The sequence below is a fragment of the Hipposideros armiger genome, unplaced genomic scaffold, assembly GCF_001890085.2.
Source record: "Hipposideros armiger isolate ML-2016 unplaced genomic scaffold, ASM189008v1 scaffold_332, whole genome shotgun sequence".
Taxonomy (NCBI): domain Eukaryota; kingdom Metazoa; phylum Chordata; class Mammalia; order Chiroptera; family Hipposideridae; genus Hipposideros; species Hipposideros armiger.
Genome location: NW_017731682.1, coordinates 805,144 through 831,178, shown reverse-complemented (window position 1 = coordinate 831,178; position 26,035 = coordinate 805,144). Strand labels below are relative to the sequence as shown.

The 26,035-nt window shown below is 46.1% G+C and overlaps 1 protein-coding gene across 6 annotated transcripts in view; it reads right to left on the bottom strand.

Moving 5' to 3' along the window:
* Positions 1-26,035, bottom strand: part of PRMT8 (protein arginine methyltransferase 8) — a 115,239-nt gene that overhangs the window by 81,855 nt on the left and 7,349 nt on the right. The window contains exon 2 of one of the 6 annotated variants that reach the window (XM_019661011.1): positions 20,208-20,331. The exons of 3 other annotated variants lie outside the window; for them this stretch is intronic. In XM_019661011.1, the coding sequence (XP_019516556.1) occupies positions 20,208-20,248 (41 nt within the window). In that variant the 5' untranslated portion in view covers positions 20,249-20,331. Of the gene's footprint in view, positions 1-19,196; positions 19,245-20,207; positions 20,332-26,035 lie in introns of those variants that run through there. 2 more of the 6 variants (XM_019661015.1, XM_019661010.1) reach the window with 2 other exon arrangements.

The following is a 26,035-nucleotide window of genomic DNA, read 5'->3' as shown; positions in this document are numbered from 1 at the left end:
ATCTAGGCTCCAGTTTCCACATCTGTCAAGTGGGAACAATAATGCCTTCCGTTAGAGGTGAAGAGTACACAGTCAGTAAAGGGAAAGCTGTAGTCTAACACAGTGTCCCATAGCATGGCGGCTGGAGAATGAAGTCCAGCACTGGCCAACCGACACTCAAATCCCAGCTCTGCCACTTACTAGCTATACAACCTTGAGCCGAATTATTAACCTTGTAGTGCCTCAGTTTCCCCATATCTAAAATGGGACTAAAACAGTCCCCATCTCCAAGAGTTGTCCTGAGGATTAGAAAAGTTGGTGTTTGTAAAGTGTTTAGAAAATGGCTGAGCACATACTAAATGTTAAACTGAAGCAAGTCCCACCTGCACCCTTAGGAAGATCACGCCCATGGACTTCTCTCCACCCCACAGGCAGCACATAGCCCCCAAAATGCAGGTCTCTTGGGTTCCGAAGTCTCACACCTGTTGTCTTGCCCTCTGGTTCCTGATTCACAGTTCTGCTCCGAACTTCAGCAGAAATTCACTCTGAACTGTGAAGACCCTCACTGAGGGCAACTTGCTAGGGCACGACAGTCACTGCTCTTTCTGGGTCCCCCACTCCCGACACCCAACCCAGATCCACACCCACTGCTGCTGCCCATCACTGGCTGCCCCTCCCCCTCCACAGGCCAAGTGGAGAAGGGAGGAGATGGACGCTCAGAGAACTTCGGGGCCCAGAAGTTCAGGCCTTACTGCAGAAACACACTAGTGCCAGGAGAAAGAACCCCTCCCCCTGGGCTGCAGGAAATCTAGATGTGCACACACAGCAAGGCCTCAAAGCAGGGGAGCAGGCTTTAAACAACAGAGAAGCCATAGTATCCCGTAGTTGGTCGCCTGGGGCTGGAAATCAGGGCTCCTGGATCCCATCCTTGCTCTAGTAAAGTTAAAAATAGATACTGAGAGGCAGACGGCACAGTGCAAGAATGTAAACCCCGGGACCATGCTGCCTGGCTTTGAAACCCAGCCCTGCTACTTGTTGGCTGACAAATGACCTTGGGAAGTCATTTGTCATCACCATGCCTCAATTTCCTCCCTTGCAAAGCTGAGCTCATAATAAAAGCTACTGAGGGAATTGTCAGAAGTTTGGATGAGTCAATATATGTAAAGAAATTAGAACAGTGCCTGGCATATGGTAAGTGCTTTATTATTATTATTATTATTATTATTATTATTATTACTACTACTACTACTACTACTGTTATTAGTAGTAGTAGTCAGATTATATAAACATGTCCCTGTTCTCTGCCTCAGTTGTCTCATCTGTGAGCTGGGTCAGCTCAGACTTCCTATCTTCTTTCCTCCAAAGGAAACAGGGAGGTCCCAGGACAGAGCGAGACCAAGCAATCCCAGTGGCTCCATCCCTTCCTCATGCTATGGGCACAGCCCCAAGACAGCCCTGTGTCCAGGGCCAGACGGGAGCCAGCTGGAGGCTGTGATGGTCCCGTTTTCCTGGTGTATCTAGGCTACAGCCTCTGGGAAATAAGCAGCCTTCCCAGTTTAGCAACATCATTTCAGGTCGGCAAGCTCCCTGGCTGGCTGGCAGAGTCAGTCGGGGCTGCCTCATTAGCATGCAGCAGGTGTGCCCACCCTCAGCTTGGGATGTTGGTCACGGTCTCTGGGAGGCTAAAATTAGACTATGTCAATTGCACACTCCCGTGCTGGCTGCAGAGTCACCTCTAAAGCTGAAAAAGGCTCTGTGCATGAAGTGGAACCCCAGTCCTCTCTCCATTTAAATATATTAAGGAGACAGAAAGTCTTCACTGGTCCAGACAGTGTGTGTGGTCAAGGTCACTCCTGCACCCCGATTCCAAGGTCCCCTTTTCCATAGGGCTTCCTGAGACTCTTTCCTCAGCAGCTAACTTAAAAAGTGTCTACCATGCACCACACATTGCATTTATGAGGCAAAGGGATGAATAGATATGGACAGGGGAGACATTCAGCTCAATAACCATAGGTCATGGGGACAAAAGGTGACTGTGGTCCAGTCCCTGGTGCCGCAGACTGCCAGCCCAGCTCAGCCTCCTGCAGAGGGGACTGCACTCGCCCATCAGGTGATAGGTGAGCCCTGCCCCAGGAGGCTGGGAGTGGGGTGGGAAAGAACAGTGGCCCATGATCCCTGGGCACTCAGGTACCTGGGTGGTGTTTATCATCCCAGAAATACCTACTGAGCATCTGATGCAGCGAGGCTCTGTGTGGATCCTGTGGGAGGAAAAAACATACAGGACAGCGCCTTCCAAGGACTCTGCTTTCTAGTAGGAGTGTAATATTTTTGAGGGCCCCACTAGATGATGGAATAAGGTTTGTTTTACAAGAGAAGCTCCAGCAAATTGTTCTAGGGGCTCAATTTAAAGAGTCAGAAAAGCCTGGGATAGCAGCAGTAGGGTAGCTGGGGAGCTTTCTGAATGGAATTTGGTAGGAGATGGTAGGAGGGAATCCTAGGAGGAGGGAATGGCTTGAATAGAAAGGTAAAGCAGTGGGAAAGCAGTAAACTTGTTTGGGGAGCAACTTGGTGGAGATAGTGGGAGATTCAGCTGGAAGAAAATTATGGCCAGACAGAGATGAAATTAAACACAAGGCAATGGGGAACTATTGGCGGCTCATAACCAGCCAGTTCTGAGTTTGAGCTCAACTTTAGGAAGACCAGTGGGTGGTGGTGTACCGGAGGGGCAAGGAGGAGAAAGGGAGAGTGGAGGGACTGGCAGTGGGAGACAAGGTGTGAGCTTATGAGGCTATTTGCGAAGTTCAGTCAAGAAATAATGGGAACCTGAAATGCTGCTGTGTAGAATCCATGGGAGTAGGCCGTGGACAGCACATCAGGAATCAAAGAGGACTCTAACCGTTCAAGCCTGGGGACTAGGAAAATGGTGGTGACACCCACGGAAGTAAGCAAATCAGCAAGAAGAATGGTGTGGGGTGGGGGAAATGAACTTCAGTTTGGATATGTGAAGTGTGAGAAGTCGTTGTGTCATAAAGAAAAGGTGTATGGGAAGCAGACAGTCATGCAGCCCTAGCCAATAAATATAAACCAAATGAAGAGGCAAATGATAAACTGAGAGTATATTTCTAACATATATGGCAGACAAAGGTTAATATCCCTCATATGGAGAGAGCTCTCAAATCAATAAAAAAAGATGAAAACCCTCAATTTAACATTGGATAAAGGATCTTATAGCCAATTTACATAAGAATAAACACAAGTGGCAAATTAACATCCAGCAAAAAATATTTAACTCATCTAGAAAGCAGATAACTTTAAATTAAAACAAAAAAAATTATTTTTAAATACCCAGTAAGCTCAACTCTCCCCAAACCTACTTAAACTTTGCATTTTTAATGGCTGCAGAAAAATACGTACTTTCAAATACTTCTAGTGAGAACTTTTTGGAAGTTAGTTTGATAAAATCCATGAAAACCATTTTAAAAAGCACAAATCCTTTAGCCCTGTAATCCATTTTTTGAAATTTATCCTTAGAAAAGAATCACGGACAATCATAAACAGGTATGATTGTATAAGAATTCTGTGACAGCATTATTCAGAATGACAAAAAATAGGAGTCAACCAAAAGGCTCCCCAAAGCCAAAGTGATTATGGAAACTAAGAAACATTCACACAATATAATACTATGCAACCTTTTAAAATGTTGTGGAAGAGTGTTTAATAACACAGAAATATCATCATGATAAACTGTGGGTTGAGAAGAACAAGTGGGAGAAGAATAGACAGTGTGATTGGATTTTGAAAATTAAAACCTATTCATACCTGTGTGTGAGGAAGGGAGAGTTGGAGATTGTCACAGGGTGTTGGATTGTGAGCAGTTAATTCTTTCTTTTCTTGTGCTTGTTTATATTTTCTAAGATGTATGTTCCTAACACATACTACTTTTGTAAATAGCAAAAATTCATATTGGAAAAGAAAAGGAAATGTGATCCCAGAGTTCTGGAGGGAGGCTGAGGCTGGCACTCCAGACTTGCAAACCATCTGCACAGAGTGAGGTTGAGGGGTTCACTTGGGAGAGACCCCCCCACCCTGTACCAGGCAAGGAGGTAGAGGGGGGTGAGGATGGGCCAGGGAGAGGAGCCAGAATGTCATCCTCTGAACACGTTTATATCGGACGTTTGAATCTCTCTGCGCCAGCGTATGGGACTTGTTTCAAGGTTGCCCTGGAGTTCCAGTTCTGCCTGCTCTGTCCTGGTGCCTGATTCTAGTAACTATTTCTGCATAATCGCCTCCAGTCTTGACCTGGTGGGATGCCTTGTGCCCCAGTGTGTAGAACAAAACCTCTTGTTGGCACCAGGAGACCCAAGGAGAGAAACATGTCCTGATTCTTCCAGCTCTGTGACTGCCCCTCCTCTGAGGACGTGTGACCCACACGTTGTACTCTAGTGACCAGGCAAAGGCACCAAAGCAAAGACAGCTGCTGTCCAGCCTTGCATATCCAGAGAATGCTGTGCTCAGTCACCTCTACAGCTGAAAAAGGCTCTATGCTTGAAGCTGACCCAATCCTCTTTCTATTTAAATATATAAAGGAGACAACAGAGTCTTAGCTGGTCTAGACAGCGTGTGTGGTCAAGGTCACTCCTACACCCCTTAGCTGCCATTCAACTCTGATTCCAAGGTCCCCTTCTCCATGGGCTCCCTGAGACTCTTTCCCCAGCAGCCAACTTATAAAGTGTCTACCATGCACCACACAATGCATTTATGAGGCAAAGGGATGAATAGATATGGACAGGGGAGACATTCAGCTCAATAACCACAGGTCATGGGGACAAAAGGTGACTGTGGTCCAGTCCCTGGTGCCACAGACTGCCAGCCCAGCTCAGCCTCCATCAGGTGATAGGGGAGCCCTGCCCCAGGAGGCTGGGAGCAGGGTGGGAAAGAACAGTGGCCCATGATCCCTGGGCATCCTGGTAACTATTTCTCCACAATAACCTCCAGCCTGGCCTGGTGGGATACCTGGTACCCCAATGTGTAGAACAAGCCCTGCCTTCTCCTAAGGGCCCCAGGCTCAGGGCACTGCTATTTGTGAAAGGTCTCCCAACGCTCTCTGCTTTCCTGATCTGCTAAAGGTCACCTCCCACTGTTAGGATATGTGACTTTTTCTTGTACTATCAGTGCCAACTGCTGCTCAGGACTCCAGGCACTTACCTGCCTCCAGGCCTGGCCTTCCCCAGAACATTTTTTTCTCCCCCAGCAAAGCTTTTCTCCCCAGTAAACCATCTGTCATTTTCCTAGTCTACTCCATTACAATGGGGCAAACAGACCCAGGCCCCGCTAAATGCTGAGCTAAGATAAAGGGCTATGGAAACACCAAAGCTGGAAATCACCAAGAGGATGGCTTCCTAAAGAAGTGTTTGAGCTGGTCCTCAAGGGATGGGTAGGATTCCCTCAGGCAGGGGTGGGAATTCGGGGCAAGCATTTTTTTACCTAACCCCACGTCTACCTGAAAATGAGGGTAGATGATCGATGGAGATGATGATTCCTGACATTGATTGAGGACCCACTGTGCGCCAGGCACTGTGCTAAGCACTTTACAAATATCATCTAATAAAATTCTCACCGTAACTCAAGGGGGCACTGAAATTTACAGAATTTCAGAATTAAGGAAACTGAAGCTCAAAAAATTCAGTACAATTGCTTGAACTCAGAGCTGGCAAGAAACAGAGCCAGGATGTAACCAATATCTGACACCAAAACCATGCTCCTGACACGGATATCTGGTTAGCTCAGCTCAGTCCCACCAAGTTTAACTGAGCTACTGCTAGAAACCAGCCCTGTGCTTCAACTTGGATGGTGGAACTGACCTGGGCAGAAAGCCCAGGCCTGGAGTAAGAAGGAGAGTCAACAGGCAATGCTAATCAGAGGACAGTGCCTTGATGGAGGTAGGCACATGTGGGCACCTCCCCAAGGTGACCAAGCTCAAAAGGGAGCGGATAGTTGGCCCTAGTTTGCAGAAGGAGCAGCTGAGGCCACCCAAGAAGAGGAATGTGTCTAGGGTCACACAGACCAATCTAGAACTGGAACCTCCAAGAAGATAAGAAAGGAGTGATGGGGAGACGAGAGAGAGGTTTTAAGGCAGGAGAGCAGAGGTGAAGGAGATATGAGGGGGGAAGTGGCCAGAGCAGAGAGAAGCCACTTCTTTCTGGACCAGGCAGCTGAAGCTAACCCAAGCCCATGGGGCTATAAATGGCTCTTACTGGCACCAGCTCAAGCTGTGAAAATGATTTTCCTGAGAAGAAGAGGTTCCGCATGAGGAGCCAAATCTGCCCTGTTCTCCAAATGTCAAGAGAACATTTTCTAACCTGTGTCGCCTGTTTTCAGCAGCCTGGCCAGAGGCCACACGGAGGGACAGAAAGGGGACCGCAAGAGTAGGGGCGCCAAAGGGGGAGCACAGGAAAGCGTGGGAAGAGGGGGTCCTCCCAGCCCAGGTCTCACTGCATCTTTCCCCCCAGCTGCTTTCCCCTGCCTCCCACCTACCCCATTGTCACATCTAGCCCAGCCCCAGGGTCACCCTGAGACACACATCACTCCCTTCCTTCCTCCCCATGTTTACTCACCAGATGTAATGATCTAAACTGTGGCCCATGTAGTTGATAATCACATAGAGTCAGCTCTTCAAGCACCAGCTTTCTGCCTTGAGTTACAGCTTTGTCCGAAAGGAGAATCATTCCAGTGGTGGAATGTCAGGCAGCAGTGAGGCAAGCAAGGGGTCTGCTGGGCATCTACTGCCCACAAATATAGAGCTTCCATTTCTGCTTTGGCCAAAGACAGCCCTGCTTCCATCCTCGTATCTATTCTCCTGCACCCATGTTTCCTATCATCTGAACCAGGGGTTGGCAAACTGCGACTCGCGAGCCACATGCAGCTCTTTGGGTATGTTCCATCTCAAAAGTTTGCCGACCCCTGGTCTGGCCTAAAAGCAAAGTGATATTGAAGTCAACCTCCCCAGAAGGAAGTGCTGTGCTAGAGCAGAGAGCCCAGGTTCACTGCTTCTCACCTGAGGGTCAGAAGCCTGGGAGTGTGGGGGATGGAGAAGAGGGTCTCAATGCTGCGGGTCCTGCAAGATAGTGATGTCTCCTGGTGCATGGCCTCCAGGGCCCGGGGCTGGTTTGTTTGTCAGCAGGCTGCCTCATGCGCCTCACTAGGGTTGGCTTGTTAAAGGCATAGACACTCTAGATCCCCCTGGGGCAGGGCATGGATACACATCACAGAGTGTCAGCTACTGTCACCCACTGAGACCTTCCTGTATCACAGTGTCCCTGACTGTAACTCCGACTTCTCAGCAGAGCCCATCCTCACATCCGTTTTCATTACCCTAAGACTCAAGCCCCTTCCAAAGTGATGTTCCTGGAACCCTCTCCCCTCAGGTCCTGCCACTCACCATGCTCAGTCCCTGTCCTCACACTGCCGGGAGGCCTGCCAGGGCCCTTGGCTGAGCCAGGGCTTACAGGGGAATCTAGGGCAGTGGTTTTCAAAGTGTGGTCCCCGGACCACCAGCGTCAGCATCAGATGGGAACTTATAAGAAATGCAAATAAATTCTCAGGTTTTGCCAGAAACCACCGAATCAGAATCTCTAGGGTGGGGCCCCGCAGTCAATTCCAACAAGCCCTCCATATAATTCTGATGGATCACAAAATTGGAGAACCACTGGGCTAGAGTTGCCCTTTTCTGCATTGTATTCCACAGAATAGGTACTCCTAGGACAGGAACTCCATGGTAAAGTAAGTTTGGGCAAATAAGCTAAACAGATTTTTTTTTTTGCTTCATTGAGGTATAATTGACATATAATATTGTGTAAGTTTAAAGTGTACAATGTAATGATTTGGAATATATATATATACACACACACACACACACACACACACACACACACACACACATATATATATATATATTGCAAAATGTAAAGAGATTTCTTATTTGTAATCCTTTTAAGCCTTTCATTTGCTAAAATGAATTGTGGATCTCCAAGAGGGAATCAGGGTGTCTATTGCTACCAAATTTATGGCTATGGCACCCTTTTCTCCTGAGAGATCTATAAACCTCTCTAGAAATTAATGGGAGCTGTCTGAGAGGCTCTGATTTAAGACAGTGTTTCTCTACTACAACCTGCATCAGTCACCCTGGGGTGGGTCTCAGGCCCTACCCCAGACCAACAAAATCAGTGAAGTGAAACCCAACAAGCTGCACGTTTAACCAGCTCCCCAGTGTTGCCTGTGAAACCCTGGTCTAGACAGGGCTGGGGACAACTACCTGCCTTCTCTGTTCCTCTCTCACCCCTGCTGCAGCCCTCAGAGGCCAGCCTGGCACTGCCTTGGTGCTCCTGTAATTCCCAATGTCCAAGCCAGGCCACGGGCAACCAGTAGAGTGGCAGCCACAGTTTACGAAGAGTGCCTTCGGGTTGGGTGTGGGCTCTTCCACCTTCAGGCTGGGTGACCTTGGGCCTGTTCCGAGGGCCACCCTGCAGCTCAACAGCAAGGGCAGGCCTCGGCCGTTTGCACTGTCCCAGGGCTTCCCGTCAGGCCCTGACTGTCTCTTTGTGGTACAACAGCAGTGCCTCCTTTAAATCAGAATGGCATTGCACCCACGCGGCACTGCCTCTTCTCCTGGATCAGGAACTGCTAGGAGGGAATCTACTGGATTTGTTGGCCCTGACCTATTTTTTAAATAAACTGGGGCTGTTTTCCAGCGATTAGTCACTTTTCTCCCAAGCCTCCACATATTAAATTCTCTTATATCCTCAGATATTTTGGCTGCAAGAGATGTCAGTTTAATTGGATGCTTGGCTCCTGACTCTTTCTCCTTAATGGGCTTAAAAAGCAGACTTCCTTCTTTTCCCTCCCTCTGTCCTCCCCAAGGCAACAGGAGTCTTTTTCTCTCCTTTGACTTGAAGGAGGTCACCGAGCACTTGGCTTCCCTCCCTGCTTTCCTTTACAGACAGATGTGCAGAAAGACATGGCCAATCCCCTCACACCTGCACTGTGCCTGCACTTGGACTAAACTCTAATCCCAGATTTGGGTTAAATCATCCCTGTGGGGCCTGAGCTGAGTCTTGTGACTCTCTTCCCCAGGCTGGGGTCATCGGTAGAGGTAGAGAATGCCAGGTAGCGGTTGCACAGGTAGAGCACCTGTGGATTCTGCTCTTGGTTCTCTCTTCCCCTATTCAGGCCACTATGTAAAAGCCATGTAACCTTTCCTACCCTCAGTTTCTTCTTCTGTCAAATGACAACAGTTGTGTGTCCTGCCTCTTTCACTGGAGACCATGATGATGGAAAGATACTGCGTGTGTGAATATGTGGAGGAAATTTGAAAGTGTGATACAGCAGTATGAGACCTCCATCTCTGACAATCTGACTCTGGGCCCTGATGCTGTTTTTGGATGCTCTCTGGACCCTTCACTGGCACTAGACACAGTGACTTCGGTTGCCCTTCACACTCCGTGCTGCTGACTGCCTGACCTTGGTCCTCACCCTCTGCATTGTCTACTCTCTAGGCTTTGTTCTGCCCCTTTCCCTCAGAGATTTCTATGTATTATGTGATTGCTATCTTCAAGACCATGGCCATCATGGAAAGTCAGTCGTTTTCTCCAGCCTCTGACACCTGGTCCCTCTTGCTTCTATCCTGAACTCCTATGGCATCTGCTGCTTATATTCTGTTGTTTTGTTGGCAAATGCTGTCATTCAAATTGTGTCACAATTATTTGTAGGTGTTGCCTCTACAACCAAGAAACAAATTCCTTCAGACTAGTTCCCAGGCCTTAGGTGTCATTGTTTCCCCCTTAATACTTGGCTCAGAGCTGGGGCTCAATAAAGATATGTTGATTGCAGTATCCTTACTCTTCAGCTAGGTTAGTGTTGTCCTTCACAAATAGATTATGAAAGTGATGGAGACCCCTTCCATCATGCATTCAGAGACCTTTCATTCCCCTTGAGAGGGTCGGGAGGTGGCAGGAAGAAAGACAAAACTGAGAATAATAATCAACAGAATGCTAATAATACCCAACACGCTGGAGGGTTCAGTGGTACTCCAAATGTCTTTACCAAGAAGTGTCTTATCTCTTGGGATTTCTAGGAGAAGAAAACATTTTGCAGATATAGAACCCATTTATTAAGCACCCATAATCCTATCCATATAGGCCACAAGTGGCTTCAAATACAGATTCAAGTGTATTTATTAGACATTTTCCCAACCATCTCTTCACACCCAAGTAATGCAGGGCCAGAACTGCCAGTAATGAAGCCATGTCTCAGAGAGGCCACCTGACTAATTCACCCCATACAGCACAGCCGGTCAGGACTCCAGGGCTGACACAGAGTCTCTGGCCCCATCATTTGTCCATCAACTCAATGGCTGAAGGAAAATGAGCTACGAAGTCATGTTATAAGTAAAAAAAAAAAAAAAATCACAAGTTGTTGGCCAAGACCATACCTACACCAGCTTAATCTAGATTCCTATCTGGTTTCTATGGGCTCCTTAAGACACTTTTTTTTTAGCTCTAGCAAACCTATTTACTCCAAATAAATATATTTCTACCTGAGATTTTTAGCAGACGTGACTAGCTCTTTTAATCAGAGAGTCCAATGTAAGTATTCACTGGAAACATTGGCATTCCAGCTTGAGAAGAAACAGTGTCAGCCATCTGGAAATATTCAGGTCTGCTTCAAGGGTGGCCTCAAATTAACCATATTCCAGGAAACTGGATTTTTAAAAGAACTCCCAGGGAATTCCAATGATCAGTTTAAAAACTGAACAAAAATGTAAGAAATAACCATTTTCAAGACATTGAATACCAGGCAATGAAAACCTGTATCCCTGAGAGGTAACAAACAAGCATGATGAACCCTATGATGGCCTGATTTATTGCCTGGTGTGAGTATCTGAGTGATGGTGTAGGGAGCAGGAACCCAGGCAGAGCTGGGAAAATCTCTTAGTGGAAGAGACGGAGGTGGGAATCAGGACAGCAAAGCAGTTAGAGTTTGCAAGGCGGAATACTGGAGAGTAGAAGACTATACTGACAGGGGGTTTGGGATATCTTGATAGAGTGCCCCTCAAGTCTTCAGCTGAGACTGACCAAATCATGCATGTGAAGAAACTACCTGAGGCCAGGAAAACAACTACTGAAAAGCTAGAGGGACTAACCTATGGTACTCACAGAGGGCCAGAAATGGTTCTTGTGCCTCCAAGCCAGAATAGAAAACCTCATAATTCATTGATTCTGAGAAGCGGCTCCCCAACCCCCACCCCACCCAGTGGTGGAAATTAGCTTGGGACTAAAGGCTTCTTTGATTCCACCAAATAAAGCTTGAAAGCAAGACTTGAAAGGGTTAAACTCTCCAAGTAATTTAACTGCATTCGGGAACAAAGCTTAGAAACACAAAATATCCAAAAATAGTCAGCACCCAACAAGGTCTGGATTCCACAATGTCTGGCCTTCAGTCAAAAATTATCAGGCTTGCCAAAGAAGTGGGAAAACAACAGTCACTCTACATCAATCCAGAAAGGAGACAGATAATGGAGTTAGTAGACAAGGTCATTAAAATTGTTATTGTAACTTTATTTCATATGTCTAAGAAACTAGAGGGAAGATTAATCATGTTAAGTAGAGACACGGAAGACATAAAAATGACCCAAATTGAACTTCTACAGATAAAAACTATATGTGATGTAAAACACATTTGATTAGGTTAACAGCAGATTAGACATTACAGAAGAAAAGATTAGTGAACTTAACACAAGGCAATAATAACTATCCAAAGTAAGACACAAAGAGGAAAAAGACCAAAAAAAAGCTAAACAGAGCACCAGTGAGCTGTGAAACAACTTCAAATGGCTTAGCACACACGTAATTGTAGTACCCAAAGGAAGGGGAAACAGAAAAATATCTAAAGAAATATTGGAATGATGGCTAAAATTTTCCAAATGGATAAAAACCATAGACTTACAGGTCCAAAAAGCTCAACAAACCCTGAAGAAAAGAAATAACAGGCGGAGGAAACCTACACCAAGTTATATCATAATAACATTGCTTAAAACCACCAATAAATAGAAAATCTTAAAAGCATCCAGAGGGGGTATAAAGACATGCTACCTACAGAGAAACTAATATAAGAATGACAGCCAACTTCTTATAAGAAACACCATAAGCTAGAAGAAAGGGCAGCAATACCTTTAAGTGCTGAAAGGAAGAAAGAAAAACTGTCAACTTAGAATTCTATAAACAGTGTAAATCTCTTTCAAAAATTAAGGCAAAGTATTTTTTCAGACATACCAAAGCTGAAAGTTTTCATTATCTACAAGCCCACACTACAAAAATGTTAAAGGACATCTTTTGGGCAGAAAAAAAATGCTAGATGGAGATCTGGATCTATGCCAAGAATGGAGTGCTCTGGAAATGGTAACTACGTGGAGAAATATAAAAAACCGTCTTCCTTATTGTTTAAATCTGTTTAAATGACCATTGACTATATAAACAAAAATATTATAACAATGTCTTGTGGTTTTATCACATATGTAGGAATAAAATATATAATAGCAATAGCACAAAGGCCAAAAGGGGAGAAATTGAAGTATATTTGTTGTAAGATTTTTATAATATATGTCAGGTATAATATTACTTGAAGGTAGATTGTGATAAGTTCAATATATATTCTACAAACTCTAAAAAAGCCACTTTATAAAAGTATGTAAAGTTATAGATAATAAGGCAGCAAGGGAAATAAAATAAAATCTTAAGAAATACTCAAATATTGCCCCCTCTCCCCCCCACCCCCCAGAAGGCTTTAAAAAAGTGTAAGGGTAACAAATAACAAATAAGTGATATAGAAACAAATAGAAAGATGGTAGAGTTAAACCCAACAGCATCGATACAATATTTATATTTAATTAAATTAAATATAAATGCTCTAAACACCTCAATTAAAAAGAGGTTGTCATGTTAGATTTTAAAAACAAACATATGCCATCTTGTTTGAAACTTAATCAAAGTTGCAAAAATGTTAAAAGTATAATAAAAGGATTAGAAAATGCCATGTTAACTCTAATGAAAAAGCTAAAATAGCTATATTAATATCAGACAAAGTAGATTTCAAAGCAAATAGTATCAGGAAAAAAATTTTTCCTAATGATAAAGGGATCACTTTATCAAGAGGACATAATTCCAAATGTTTATTCATCTAATAAAAGACATGCAAAATATGAAGCAAAAACTGATATAATCAATCTTTAGGGAAATGCGAATTGAAACTACAAGGAAATAGATACCACCTCACACCCATTAGGGTGGCTAATATTACAAATTAAAAAAACAAACAAACAGAAAACAGGTGTTTGCAAGGATGTGGAGAAATTGGAACCCTATGCACTCTTGATAAGAACGGAAAATAATACAGCCACTATGGAAAACAGTATCGTGCTTCCTCAAAAAATTAAAAATAGAATTACCGTATTATCCATCAATTCCACTTCTAGGTATATATGCAAGAGAATTGAAAACAGGGTCACAAAAAGATATTTGTGCACCCATTTTCATAGCAGTATTATTCACTAAACACTTATTAGCTAAAACGTGGAAGACACCCAATTGTTTATCAATGGATGAATGGATAAGCAAAATGTGATATATAGAGATATGTAGGTATAGATATATAAAATAAAATATTATTCAACCTTTAAAAAGGAGGGAAATTCTGACACCTGCTACAACGTGAATGAACACTAAGTACATTATGCTAAGTGAAATAAACCAGTCAAAAACGGACAGATACTGTAGGATTCCACCTACATGAGGTATTTAGAGTAGTCATATCCATAGAGACAGAAAGAATGGTGGTTGCTAGGGGCTTTGGGGAAGGGACAATAGGGAGTTGGTGTTTAATGGGTATAGAACTTCAGTTTTGCAAGATGAAAAGAGTTCTGGAGATGGACGGTGGTGATGGCTGCACAACAAAGCGAACGTACTGAATACCACTGAGCTATACACTTAAAAATGGTTAAGATGGTAAATTTTAAGTTATGCTTATTTGACCACGAGGAAAAAAACTGGAGGCAAAAAACTGATAGAACCGCAAGGAGAGATAGACAAATTTGATTAATTTGGTGATTTGAAAACCACTAAAATAAGCAATCCATGAACTTAAAGCCTAAGAAAGCTAGATGCAGCATTTCCCATTCTATTTTTCCTATCACTTCCAAAATTCCCAAAACGAAGACTGGGGGGAAGGGGGGTAAACACAACACATTAAGCATTTGCTTGTCAAATTAACACCTTAGTGTGAACTCACTCATAAGGTGCCTTTACTCCTGAAAGGAGGAAGAAATTACTCCTTTCATTTTAATAATGATGGGAAAGAGGAAGAAGGCAGATCCAAGAGGCTGTTTTTCCAGGGAATTCCTATGGGTCTGGGAGCCTGGGAAAGGTCTTATCCAGAAGCCCAGGAAAGCCACGTGCTAAAGAGTGAAGTAGGAAGGCCAGAGTCCAGCCGCCAGCCCCTCAGAGTTCTGGGGTTCTAAACTTTTTTCTGAACTCCTGCTCCCTCGAGAAGCCTATAAAGCCTGCATCCCCTCCAACCCCCTCCACTCTCTGTCACCCTGACCTTTCTGCTCCTTATGCACCCCAAATTTGTTCCTACCTCGGGACTTTACACCAGCACTTTCCCCATATATTTAAAGGGTTTACTCTTTCATCTCTATCAGCTCTTTATTCAAATGTCACCTTGGCAGAGTGGCTGGTCCAGACAACCCTATCTCCTCTATCGTATTCTATTCCCTTACCTGTTTTATTCTTTTTCAGAGCTTGTATCAGTACCTGACACTAGTTCATTCATTTCTTTCTGTCTTCCCCATAAAATGAAAACTCTATAAATGTAGGCAGCATCAGGCTCTGTTATAATCCCAGCTTACAGAATGCCTGATATTGAGTGGGCGTTCAATAACTATTTGTCGAAGACATGAATAAATGAGCAAACGAATGAATGAATGATTCCCTGAACAAGGTGCCTGGGGGAACTATGCCGAGAACAGGGCTGAAAAGCACAGTGACAGAGCAGCTGGAAGTCAATCCTAGAAGCTCACTCTCAGTCCCACACCAGGCAACTCCATCCCAGAGAGCCCCAAGGGCACACGATGATGAAGGGTGTTTCCCTATGCGTCCCACTTGACTCTGGCCCTCTCTGTGCTGGCTCTAAGGTGCTCCCCCATGTGAATTGCCTGTTCTACCTTGCTTTCTCTCAGAAGGAGGCTGAGCACTCCAGAGCCCAGGAAATCTGGGTTAGCTTTGTCCATCAGGCCAAAGTATAAACTGGAGCTACCAGAGTCCTTACAGATTAGGTCCAAATTCATTCGCAAAGCCTACCAGCCCCCACTCCCCACCACGATCGGACCCCTTCCTACTCCTCAGGTTCCCTCCTCAAATGCTGCTCCAGTCCTGCTGTCCTCTGTGTCCCCTACTGCACTGTGTCTGTGCCTCCTGGCCTCAGTACCTGCTGTCCTCTACCTAGGAGCGCCTCTTCCTCCATCTCTATTTCCACCTGCCTGCTTAAGCCCTCACGTGGACAACTCCAGTAAGTCTTCAAGGAGGCTCAGATGTCATTCTTTATAGCAAGTCCACTTTGATCACCTTCCCCCAGGAAGTTAAATGCCCTGGTGAAGAGATCAGCCATAGGGCATGTAACCTGCCAGTTGGAGAAAGACAGATCTCAACAGAATGACAGGTCTTCAGTGCTTTGTCAGACTCCTCTCTAAGAACAGCCTTTTGAAGCTGCGAATCAGAGGGTCCCTAGGTCTCTTACTAGGTATCATAGGGTTTCCCCTGCCATGAGTGTCACTGTCCCTTCCCACCTGAATGTCATGAAATTACGTCTCCTATGCAACCACCAGGCAATTCTCAGAGGAGGGCTTAGGTTTCATCTCTGTATAAAGGAAAGCCTGTGATTCTGATGTGCTAGGAAATGTTGAGGAACAGAGGGAACTGAAGCCTGCAGCCTTCAGGGGGCTGCCTCCTCCTTTTCTTCCTGCATTGCAGCTCTTAGTAAACGGTAAAGTCTTATTTTAAATTATGAGTCTTGTCTCTTTTCCCCAGCAGCTCACTTCATAGGTGCTTTCTTGGCACCCCTCCTATTGCCTTCACAATACCACTGTATCTGCTGGTATCCTCTCTAACTCCCCTACCAAAGCATAAGCTCCTCCAAAACAAAGACTGTTTCTTACTTGGGTGCATAATGCACAGCACAGGGCTGACACATCGTCCTTTCTCAATAAATGTATTGAAGGGAAGACTGATTGAATGGCTAGACAGATGCATGGACAAAAAGCCCTGAAGAGGAGACTGAGACTGAAGGAGTGTAAGTGGTTACCCCCCAGGTCCATGATGTCAGCGAATGGCAGAACACAGGACTCCCGTGCTGCCAGAGTTGGCCATACGCAGGATTGCTGAGCACTTGGAATGTCTGTCTTCAGAGCCTAGTTTCCCCTCCCATCCCCCTGGCATTTTCCCAATGACTGGGACCCATATGTCTTCTCAGCTCCTAGTTTAGGCCGAACTTCGACATGCAAACCAGGTCTGCTTTTTTGACTTGATGTAAGACAGGTGGGTAAGCATCTAGCAATGCTAATCAACACTCACAACCACAACCGAAACAACAGCCATTTGTTGGCCAGGCCACATGCTAATTGCATTTTCACTATTATTTCATTTGATCTTCATGCCAATCTTTTGAAGAAAGAATACATGATTCCCATTTTACATATAAGGAAAAAATAAGCAACTCGTTAAGAGCATAGAGTTAGAAATTGGAAGAACACAGAATCAAGCCTACAGGAAGCTGTCTCCCATATTGTAACACAGATTCATGAGAGGCAGTGTTGCTCCAAAGGTCAAGATTTTGAGGTGTAGATGGCCAGCCATGACGGCCCCTGTCCATTTCCCAAACAAAGGCATCCTTTTAAGGCCCCCTGGTGTAGTGTTCTGGACTTTCTCTGAGGTACCTCACCATTTTCCTAACTGGACACAAATATTTGTCTCTCTCCTGAATCATCCCACCCTGGAACTTATCTCCAGCAAACCGGTGAGGGTCATCCTTTATCCAGGCTTGTAAAAAGATCTTGAAGAGTTTCTAATTGGGCAGTTTTTGAAGGCTCAGGGCCAGGACTATGTGATGAGAAAAGCCCCCCACCGGAGCTCTTACTTCTGGTCCCAACTTCGCCAATACCTCACTGTGCATCCTTGAGTCAGCTTTACTCCCTCTGGCCTTAGCTTCCCACTTCAAGAAGAGAAAGGACTGGATTCGATACTCTGGATCAAACAGACATGTATCAGGGGACAAAGCAAATGGCATGAACTAGGAGAGTGAGTGTGTGTAGGTGATGACCCCACCGTTGGTAGCAGGGGGACTGTGGCAGGTGGAGGATGGGCACCTCCTCTAAGAGGTGACCAAGGTGTCACATGGTTATCTTCTAACCCAATCATGTAAAATACCAGCACACTTAGAAAAGGGCCTCCAGTTTACACCCCCACCTTGAGAGGTAGGGGGGTCCCTAATCCAACTTATACTGGTGTTCTCCAATGAAAGAACTGGTGCATTCCGTAAGGCTCCCAGAGTCTGGGTGAGCCACTCCTCTCCAAACCACATCCTGCAGCCTGAAAAGTCAGTCGCACCCCAACACCAATCTGGTCATTGGCTCCAGACCCAGCCAGAATTTTGACATTGAGCCAACCGGGCACCAAGCTTAGAGGAAAGTGAACTCTTTTGGCTTTCTGTAGGGGACAAGAGACCACCTTGCAGGGAACAGAAAAGACAAGATGAATTTAGCAGAGACTGGAAAATAAACACAGCAACCTGACTCATGGGACTGTAAGGGCTGAGAGACCTGGCTTTGGCCTTGACAAAGTACCTCTCCTCAGAGCTTCCCTCTGCAAAGCACAATCATGATCACTTCTGCCCCCTTCCTCCACCTGGCTCCTCCTGTCTTTCAGGATCTGAGACCGGGAAAAGGATTCCAAGATGTGCTAAGTCACCCTAGGCTCCTTGGAGGAAATCGCTGGAGCAATACCTGACATAACTGTGGTTATTCATTATCTAAAATTGGACAGAATGAAGTGCTGTAAAATAATATACTTTAGGGAATGGATCTGTTGAGGCAACAAACGAAATTAAAATCACTGCTATTAAACATTTCCCCATGGCTGGTAACTTTAGATGCCTTCTTTGTTCATGTACTACCTCTTATCGCCAGCTAAAAGGGACTGACTGACGCTCTGCACTGATGCGGAAAGGGACACGGAAGAGGCAAGTTTACTAGGAAAGAGAAGATATTATGTACACTATTACAGAGCACAATTATTGTCACCAAAAGCTGCAATGAGAAGAGTAGAATTAACAGCTGGAACCCAGAAAAGGACCTCAATGAGTCATCAGGTAAGATGTTATTAACCAGGCCCAAAGAGCCTAAGGGACTTACCGAGGGTCCCTCAGCCAGCTACTCAACTTAAATATAAAACCGCTGCTCAAGCCAAGATATAGAGGGAAACAAACAGGAGCTGCTGTTCAACAGCACACACTGTATTTGGTTTAGGAGTCCGAGCTCTGCAAAAAGACTTCTAGAACCCACAAGACCAAGCTCATAGTGTCATGAGGGAAAGAAAAATAAAGAGGTCATGGAAGCCCACATTAGACCATTCTGAGAGGGTTGGGTGATGCTGGGGGATTGAACAACGTGTCGCATAAGGAGGTACCAGGACACCTCCTTACAGATTCAGCCACTTGACTCTCTGTCATAATCTATGTCCCTTCTCCTGAAAGATAATGCTGCATGCAAAGTGCAGGGCAACTGAGAACCTCTGACTCCTTGATTCTTGGTTTTGCAGTGCTCTCAATGTCAAATACAGCCTCAGAAAAGACCTGTCCCATAGTAAGCAAGTTGCAGAGCCTAGACTACATCACCCAGGTCTCCCGAACCCCATGAACTTTGTCCTAAATTTATGTAATATTCAAGCATCTCCACTAAGGCCAAATGAGGTGCAGAATGGTGATCCCTGGTGTTAACTCACAAAGACAACCAGTTGCAGAATAACCACCCTGCATTGCTCCTCTGAGCAAGCAATCACTACCCATAACTCATTCAGCATTCATTCATTCATTCATTCATTCATTCCACCAACACCTACTGAGTCCTTCTGTAGTCCAGGCATTGTACTGCAGTGTAGAGAATGGACTGGCAAGGAGAAGAGCAGAAGCTGGGAAGCCAGCTGCAGGGGCCCAGAAATAATGAAGGTCTGATCTAAGGCAGTGGGGATAAGGAGAAGAAAGTAAAATTAGCTGAGGTTAAGAAAGTAGAATTCGCAGGATTTTTATATAATTTATCTGGGATTGGGGTAGGAGATATGAGAGTCAGGGAGGCCTGTCATGTAGTTCCTGATTTCTGGCTAGCGTGAAGGAGAGAGTGGCAGTGCCCTTCATACAAGGGGAGGAGCCGATGAGCAAGTTTGGAAGAATGGTAAGGAACTCAGTTTCGGTCATGTTGAATATGAAGTGCCTGCAGAGCAATGAGGAAGAGAAATCCAGCCAGCAGTGCATGTCTGGTTGTCACAAGTCATGGAAGAGGATGAAATCATCCAGGAACAGTAAGCTGGAGATGGCATCATTAAGAGGGGGGCAAGGAAGAAGAATCCACATGAAAATTTGAGAGAGAACAGTCATCAGCGATATGAGAGAGGCAGGAGAAAGTAGGGCCTAAGATCCCAAAAAGGAGCAGGTATCAAGAAAAATGCAAGGACCAACAGTAACTAGTACCTTTGGCTGGTCAGGTGAGATGTTAACCCATTGTGGTGGGTAACGAAGGGGGTCTCCAAGACTGGTGGCAAGGGCATGTCAGAGGAGGGCAGTTGCAGGGATGGCCATAGAATCACCCCTTCCTCACGCCCCCAGTGTGGAGCTTGGCTGCTGCACCAAGCATAGTACCCACAGGAATACAACAGCTTGGCTCCGGCCTATGTCCTGAGAGATAAGCCAGGTCCCGGCACTTTAGAAAGAATGGCCCAGCAGGCATACCGGGGGAAACAAAGAAGCATGGCTCTAACAGATTTGAAACTCAATCTTCCCTTTCTTTTTCCTTTACACCTGTATACATTTGGAACAGGCTAGACCTGTGACAGCTCAGTAAGGTTGTGCATCCATACCTGGTCAAACAGGTACCGAAGTAGTGGATTCTCTCCAACATCCAGACCTACAGAGCCCAGAGCCAAGAATCTGGGGCTGCCTCCCCTGGCAGCTGAATAGTAAGCCCTTCACAGTCGCTCCTGCCTGAAAAAGAAAGAGCCATTGCTTTTAGAAGCACAGAAGCCCATGCCGGGGAAAGCGGGAGAGGAAGGAGCAGACTGAGCCAGCAGGTGGAGAGCAGAAACGAAGGCAGAGGTTTCTGGAGGAAGGTTCTATCTTCCCCGGATAAATATTTGCCTGCCCTCACATCCTTTGTTCAAGGCAAGGCCTAGAAGTGGTCAGCTCCCCACCAAACCCAAGTCCAGACTGACAGCACCTTCTTGCTTTTCCCCAAGCCTGCATCTTCTACGCCATTTGCCACCCGGAGGGAAAACATCTCGCATCTTCAGGGGCACACACTCAGCACATGTGGGCATGTCTGGAAGGGGAAGCCGTGTGGAGGATGGCAACCAGCTCATTTCCAACTCCACTGACAACTCACTGAGGGTGAACAGGCACAGTTACCCTGGGAGACACTTGGGACAGGAAGGGATTGACAACAAAGTTTAAGACCTGCACATACTCTTCCTTGTTCAAATGTTCTCATGCCCACTGACTCCGTTTATTTCAGGCACCCCCATCAGGCGGGATAGATTAGGATCACCTCATCCATTCTCAGATGGGTCACTGAGAATTAGAGGGCAGATGGCAGCAGGAACAGGACCGTGGGCTCTGCCTTGGGTTCCCTGCTCTTTCTACACTACCTGGGATGAGTCATCACGGAAAGGGGAGGCAGGTCCTCCGTGGGGCTCAGCACAGAGGCCGGCTTGTCTGACTAGATCACATGGGGTACCGTCCAGAGGCGGGGGAACGGACCTGACAAGCTTGAGACTCTGGTTGCTAATGCCAAAGCAGAGCTGGAAGAAGAAAGAGAGGTGGGCACAGGCGGGACAGAGCTTCAAGAGTCCCCCAAGGAACACCACCAGCTCTGGCCCGGTGGTCGAAGCCCTAGCACCCTGCAGCACAGGTGGCCCAAGCCATTGGTTTGGTTTTCTTCACATCCTGGAATGTGGAGCATTTTATTTTTAACCTTATAATCAATGAATAACCTTATAAACCGTGAATAGAGGAGACCTGGGCAAAGCTGGGGGCAGAGCACCCGCCTGGAGCAAGAGCCCAGGGCCCTGAGTGCCTGCGGTTAGGAGTCAGCTCAGCTTTGTCTCTGGGGACATCACCCACAATGCCTCTCACTCAGATCAGCCAATGATGATGCATCAGACCAAGTGGGGAAAAAAATCTATCGGCTGATCTGAACCAGGGAACTCCCCTGCCTCAGGTGAGGGATTTCAGGGGAACCTCCATGGTCTGTTGCCTCTTGTCGTTGCCGAAGTGCAGCAAGTTCCCACTGGGCCAGGCAAAGCCCTGACTCCTAGTCCTTAGTGAGACTTACATTGTGCCTGTTCAAGAGGACATTAAACTTATACTGTCGTTTATCCCAAAATCTCCTCTTACCCAGTTTGCACTGACTATAAACCCCCTCTCTGCAGTCTGGGTTTGTCCCTCAGCAGTGAGCAGCCAACTGGGACAGCTTAACTACAGCCTTGCTTTGGATGAGGAGGATAACTATGGCCGTTGATTTCCTCTTACAATGGGACTAGTAGCGTTCATAGAACATGCTTCATACTGGAAAGGTGCATGCAACATCACTCATAGAACAAACTGTTTTAAACCTCTCATAAATGCCAGGCACTGCGGTAGGTGCTGGGAGTCGATTGTGAACTGCACAGACAGAGCCCCTGCTCTCACAAAGTTTATGCTGGATTTATAGACAAGAAAACCAGCAAAGGACAGTGTGATGCGTGCCATGACGGAGGATGCACAGGTACTAAAGGATCACATAGGAGGGAGAACTAAGCAGACTGGGATAGGGGGATGGTATCAGGGAAGCCTTCCTGGAAGAGATGACATCTAAGCTGAGACCTGAAAGAAGAGTAGGAGGTGCCCAGGTGATGAGGGGAGGAAAGCAGATGAGTACAGCTGGAGCAGAAGGGGAAGACTTATAAGAAATGAGGGTAGAACAGAGCTCAGGGACATGATTGGGCAGAGCCTTACTTACAAGGGGGCCTTTCTCCTAAGGATAATGGAAAAGCAACTGAAGGACTTTAAGAAAGGGGGGAAATATAATCAGATTTCCACTTTAGAGCATACCTTCATGCTGCTATGGGAATAGATCAAAGCAAGGAAAGGAAGGGTGTGTGGAAAGCCTCCAGGAGGTTGCTGCAGAGATCCAGGCAAGAGATGGGAGGACATGAACCTGGACAACAAAAGTGGGACCAGAAGGAGGAAGATAACTCAAGACAAAGGGGACACACCCTTGTGATGTAGAATCATCAGGCCTCACTGTGGAGAGAGGAGAGCTGGGGCTTATGACTTTGGTGACTTAATACTAAGCAAAGTGAGGATTGTAGGAGACAGGCAGATTGGTGGCAAGAGGGGACCCTGAAGAGTCTGAGGTACCCGTGAGGCATCTGAGTGGAGAGGTCCTGGAAGCAATCAGATATATAGGTCCAAGCTCAGGAGAGAGGTCTAGGGTATAGAAAAAAGATTCTAACAAAAAAGGAAGTTGGTATATGTCTGATACACAGGCTTACCTTTATTCATTCAATAAGTATTCATCAATTTCCTACTAGGTACCTGGAGGCAAGAGTTGAACTGATGCAGTTAATAGAGAACATTCCTTAATTGGGATCCTATCTACACCTCTGATGGGCTGTAATCATTTGTGTGGGACTCGCTGATTGAGGCTCCTTAGAGAAGCACTGTCATAACTGCTTGTTAGGAGAGATGAAGTCCTTGGGTTTAACTGTCTGGGGGAATTTCAGTCTTTCATTTTCTGCCAGGCCCAGGCTTAAAAGGCCACCACTCTGCTTTACTTCAGCTAGCAAGAAATTATCTTCCACAATAGAGCTACAAATGGGGCCCTAATTGATGAATTTGTGACTAGCCGTTCCCTTTGTAGTGGCAGTAGCCCAGTTTGCTCTTAGCTATACCACCCTTGGGTCAGGCCTCACACACTGGGTGTATTCTACTGGATTTTCGGCCAAAGGGACAGGGACCTTAAACATCTATTTTGCCACAATAGAGCCTGGGCAATACCTTGTTCTCTCGCTCCCTTTTCTCCATGTCTCAGTTTCCCTCAGTGGGAATGTGGGAAGTGGTCACCGATCAGGCTAACAATAAACACATAGGAATTGCGTCCTTTCTAGCATCGGGGCTTGTGAGGAGCATGGAGAAGACTGAGACATTGGCCGTTCCCTCAGGGGGGCTGCAGTCTAGCATGACTGGTACTCCCTGGTCCCCCATTCCTCTGACAGTGGTAGGTGCTCAGTAAGGTTTCAGTTTCATTCTCTAGATGTTGAGTTCTAGATCCCAGAGCTGAATGTGAGCTTGGAGAGGAGTATGCCAGCGTGTGGGTCACAAAGAACCCTATTACTCCTGTGACTGGGACACTTCACATGGGACTGGTGGCCCCCTGGGTAGGACATCCTAAAGAGCCCTGCCTTCAGCTGTCTTCATGGCTCTGGCTGGCTGACCTGAGTGAGAATGGTTGAATCAGTGATTCAATGTTTCAATGACCTGAATCAAAAATGCTGTTCTGCCTCAGCCTTTGCCGGCACTGACTTGATAATGACACCAGTAAGTGTCATTTAGTATCTGCTCCCACTTTGGGACACCCCTGAATAAGCCCAGATATAAATAATAGCTGATCTTTCTTGAGCGTTTACCACATGCCAGATGTGTGGTTTATGTGAAATAACTCATTTAATCTCACAATATCTCAGTGGGATAAAGTGCTATTACCATGTCCTAGGTGACGAAAGCAAGGCACAGACAACTACATAACTTGTGCAACTCCATAAGCAGTAAAGCTGAGATCTGAACCCAGGCAATACTAGCCCCAGAACCTGCGCCCTTAACCTCCACACAAAACTGCGTCAAGCCGAGAAGCCAGTGGCCCACACCGTTTAATGGTCTGAAAGGTGCTGAGAGAGTCCTCATGCCTCCTGCCCTCCAGAATAGCCCTTCAAACGAGCTAGCAATGGGCTCATAATTCTACCACCAGAATAATTCCTCTGGCAGCAACAAAGCAAATCCCCTGGGAGAGGCTGAGGAGAGGAACACAGGAAGCCGGGGAGCCGTTCCAGCCTGTCAGGCTCCCATCAGCCATAGGCCCTTTCCCATGCATGGAGGTTAACCAGTTCCTTCCCAATTCTCCCAGCGGGTGGGAGCTGGGGTGGGGCAAAGGCGGGTACCAGCTTGAAGCTGGGGATGTGGAGACAAGTGGGGAGCGAGGCCTGAGTCTACAGCTGAACACACTGCAACTCTGAGAGAGCTCCAACTTTACTTACTAGCACTATAAATTTGGTAAAGGTAATTAAGCACTGCAAGTTTCCATTTCTCCAACTGCAAAATGGGAATAACCAGAGTCGCTCTGTAATCTTGTTGTGTAAATTAAGTAAGGCAATGCTTACAAAGCACTCAACACTGTGCCCCACACGTAATGAGGACATTAAAATGGTAGCTCTTGTGTAATTACTACTACTGCTCAAGGAAAGAAGCCTGATAAAGATGCTGGGAAGCCAGTGGGCAAGGTGGGCAGCTGAGGGGCAGCAGGAAAAGGACTTCAAGGAGACGGACCACCCTCACTGACTCTGTGACTACTTTGAGGCTTACTGTGCATCCATTCAGTTATTTGTCAGCCATTTCGACTCAGACCTACTATGTGTGGATACTGTGTTAGGTGATGTTGGGGGTTGAATTAAGTCCTCAAAAAAGATGTGCTGAAGTTCTAACCCCTGTTGCCTAAAGATGTGACCTCATTTGGTAATAAGGTCTTTGTAGGTATAATCGAGTTAAGATGAGGTCATACTGGATAGGGTGGTCTCTAATCCAACATGACTTGTGTCCTTATAGAAAGAAGAGATAAGACGCACACACAGGGGAGAGTCCATGTGAAGACAGAGGCACAGACTGAAGTAATGTGTCCACAAGCCAAAGAACAGCGAGCACAGCTGGCAACCACCAGAAGCCAGGAAAGAGGCAAGGAACAAATTCTTCCTAAGAGCTTCCAGAAGGAACCAACTCTGCTGACTCCTGGATTTCAGACTTCTGGCTTCCAGAACTGTGAGAAAATAAATTTCTGTTGTTGTAAGCCACCCAGCTTATGGTACTTGGTTACAGCCGTCCTAGAAAAAAGACTACAGGTGATGAAACTACAAAGACAATTTTTGAAAAAAAAGTTCCTGTCCTGAAGTTCTGCTATTCATTTCATCCTAAGAAAAATGAGACTCAAGGCTTAATATGGACGGCCTTGGGTCTAGCATCCAAAGAGGCGTAATTTGTCAGATGAGAGTTTTCCCCTGGTCCACCAGCTAGGACTCCAGACATGGGTGCATCTTAGATGAGTAGGTGGCATGGAATGAGGATTGTCCTGGCCACAGGCTATACCGGGCACCTGTCACTCGCAGGGCATAGCACGGAGGACAGTGAGAGTGAGGATGGCAGGGTAGTGGTGGGGGCAGGAAAAGACGACCTGGAAAAAGGAAGCTGATGTCCTCTTCTAGGTTTCTCTCAAATCCACCATTCCACATGTCTCCTATTAATTTCTCCATATTTTGCATTTCTACTCTGGCCCTTCCAATGCCTTCCCAGCGTGGTATACCAGAGGAGAAAGCATGGGTCTTGGTGGCTAGAAAACCAGAGTTTGAGTCTCAGCTCCATCACTTACTAGCTGTGAGATGTTGGGCAA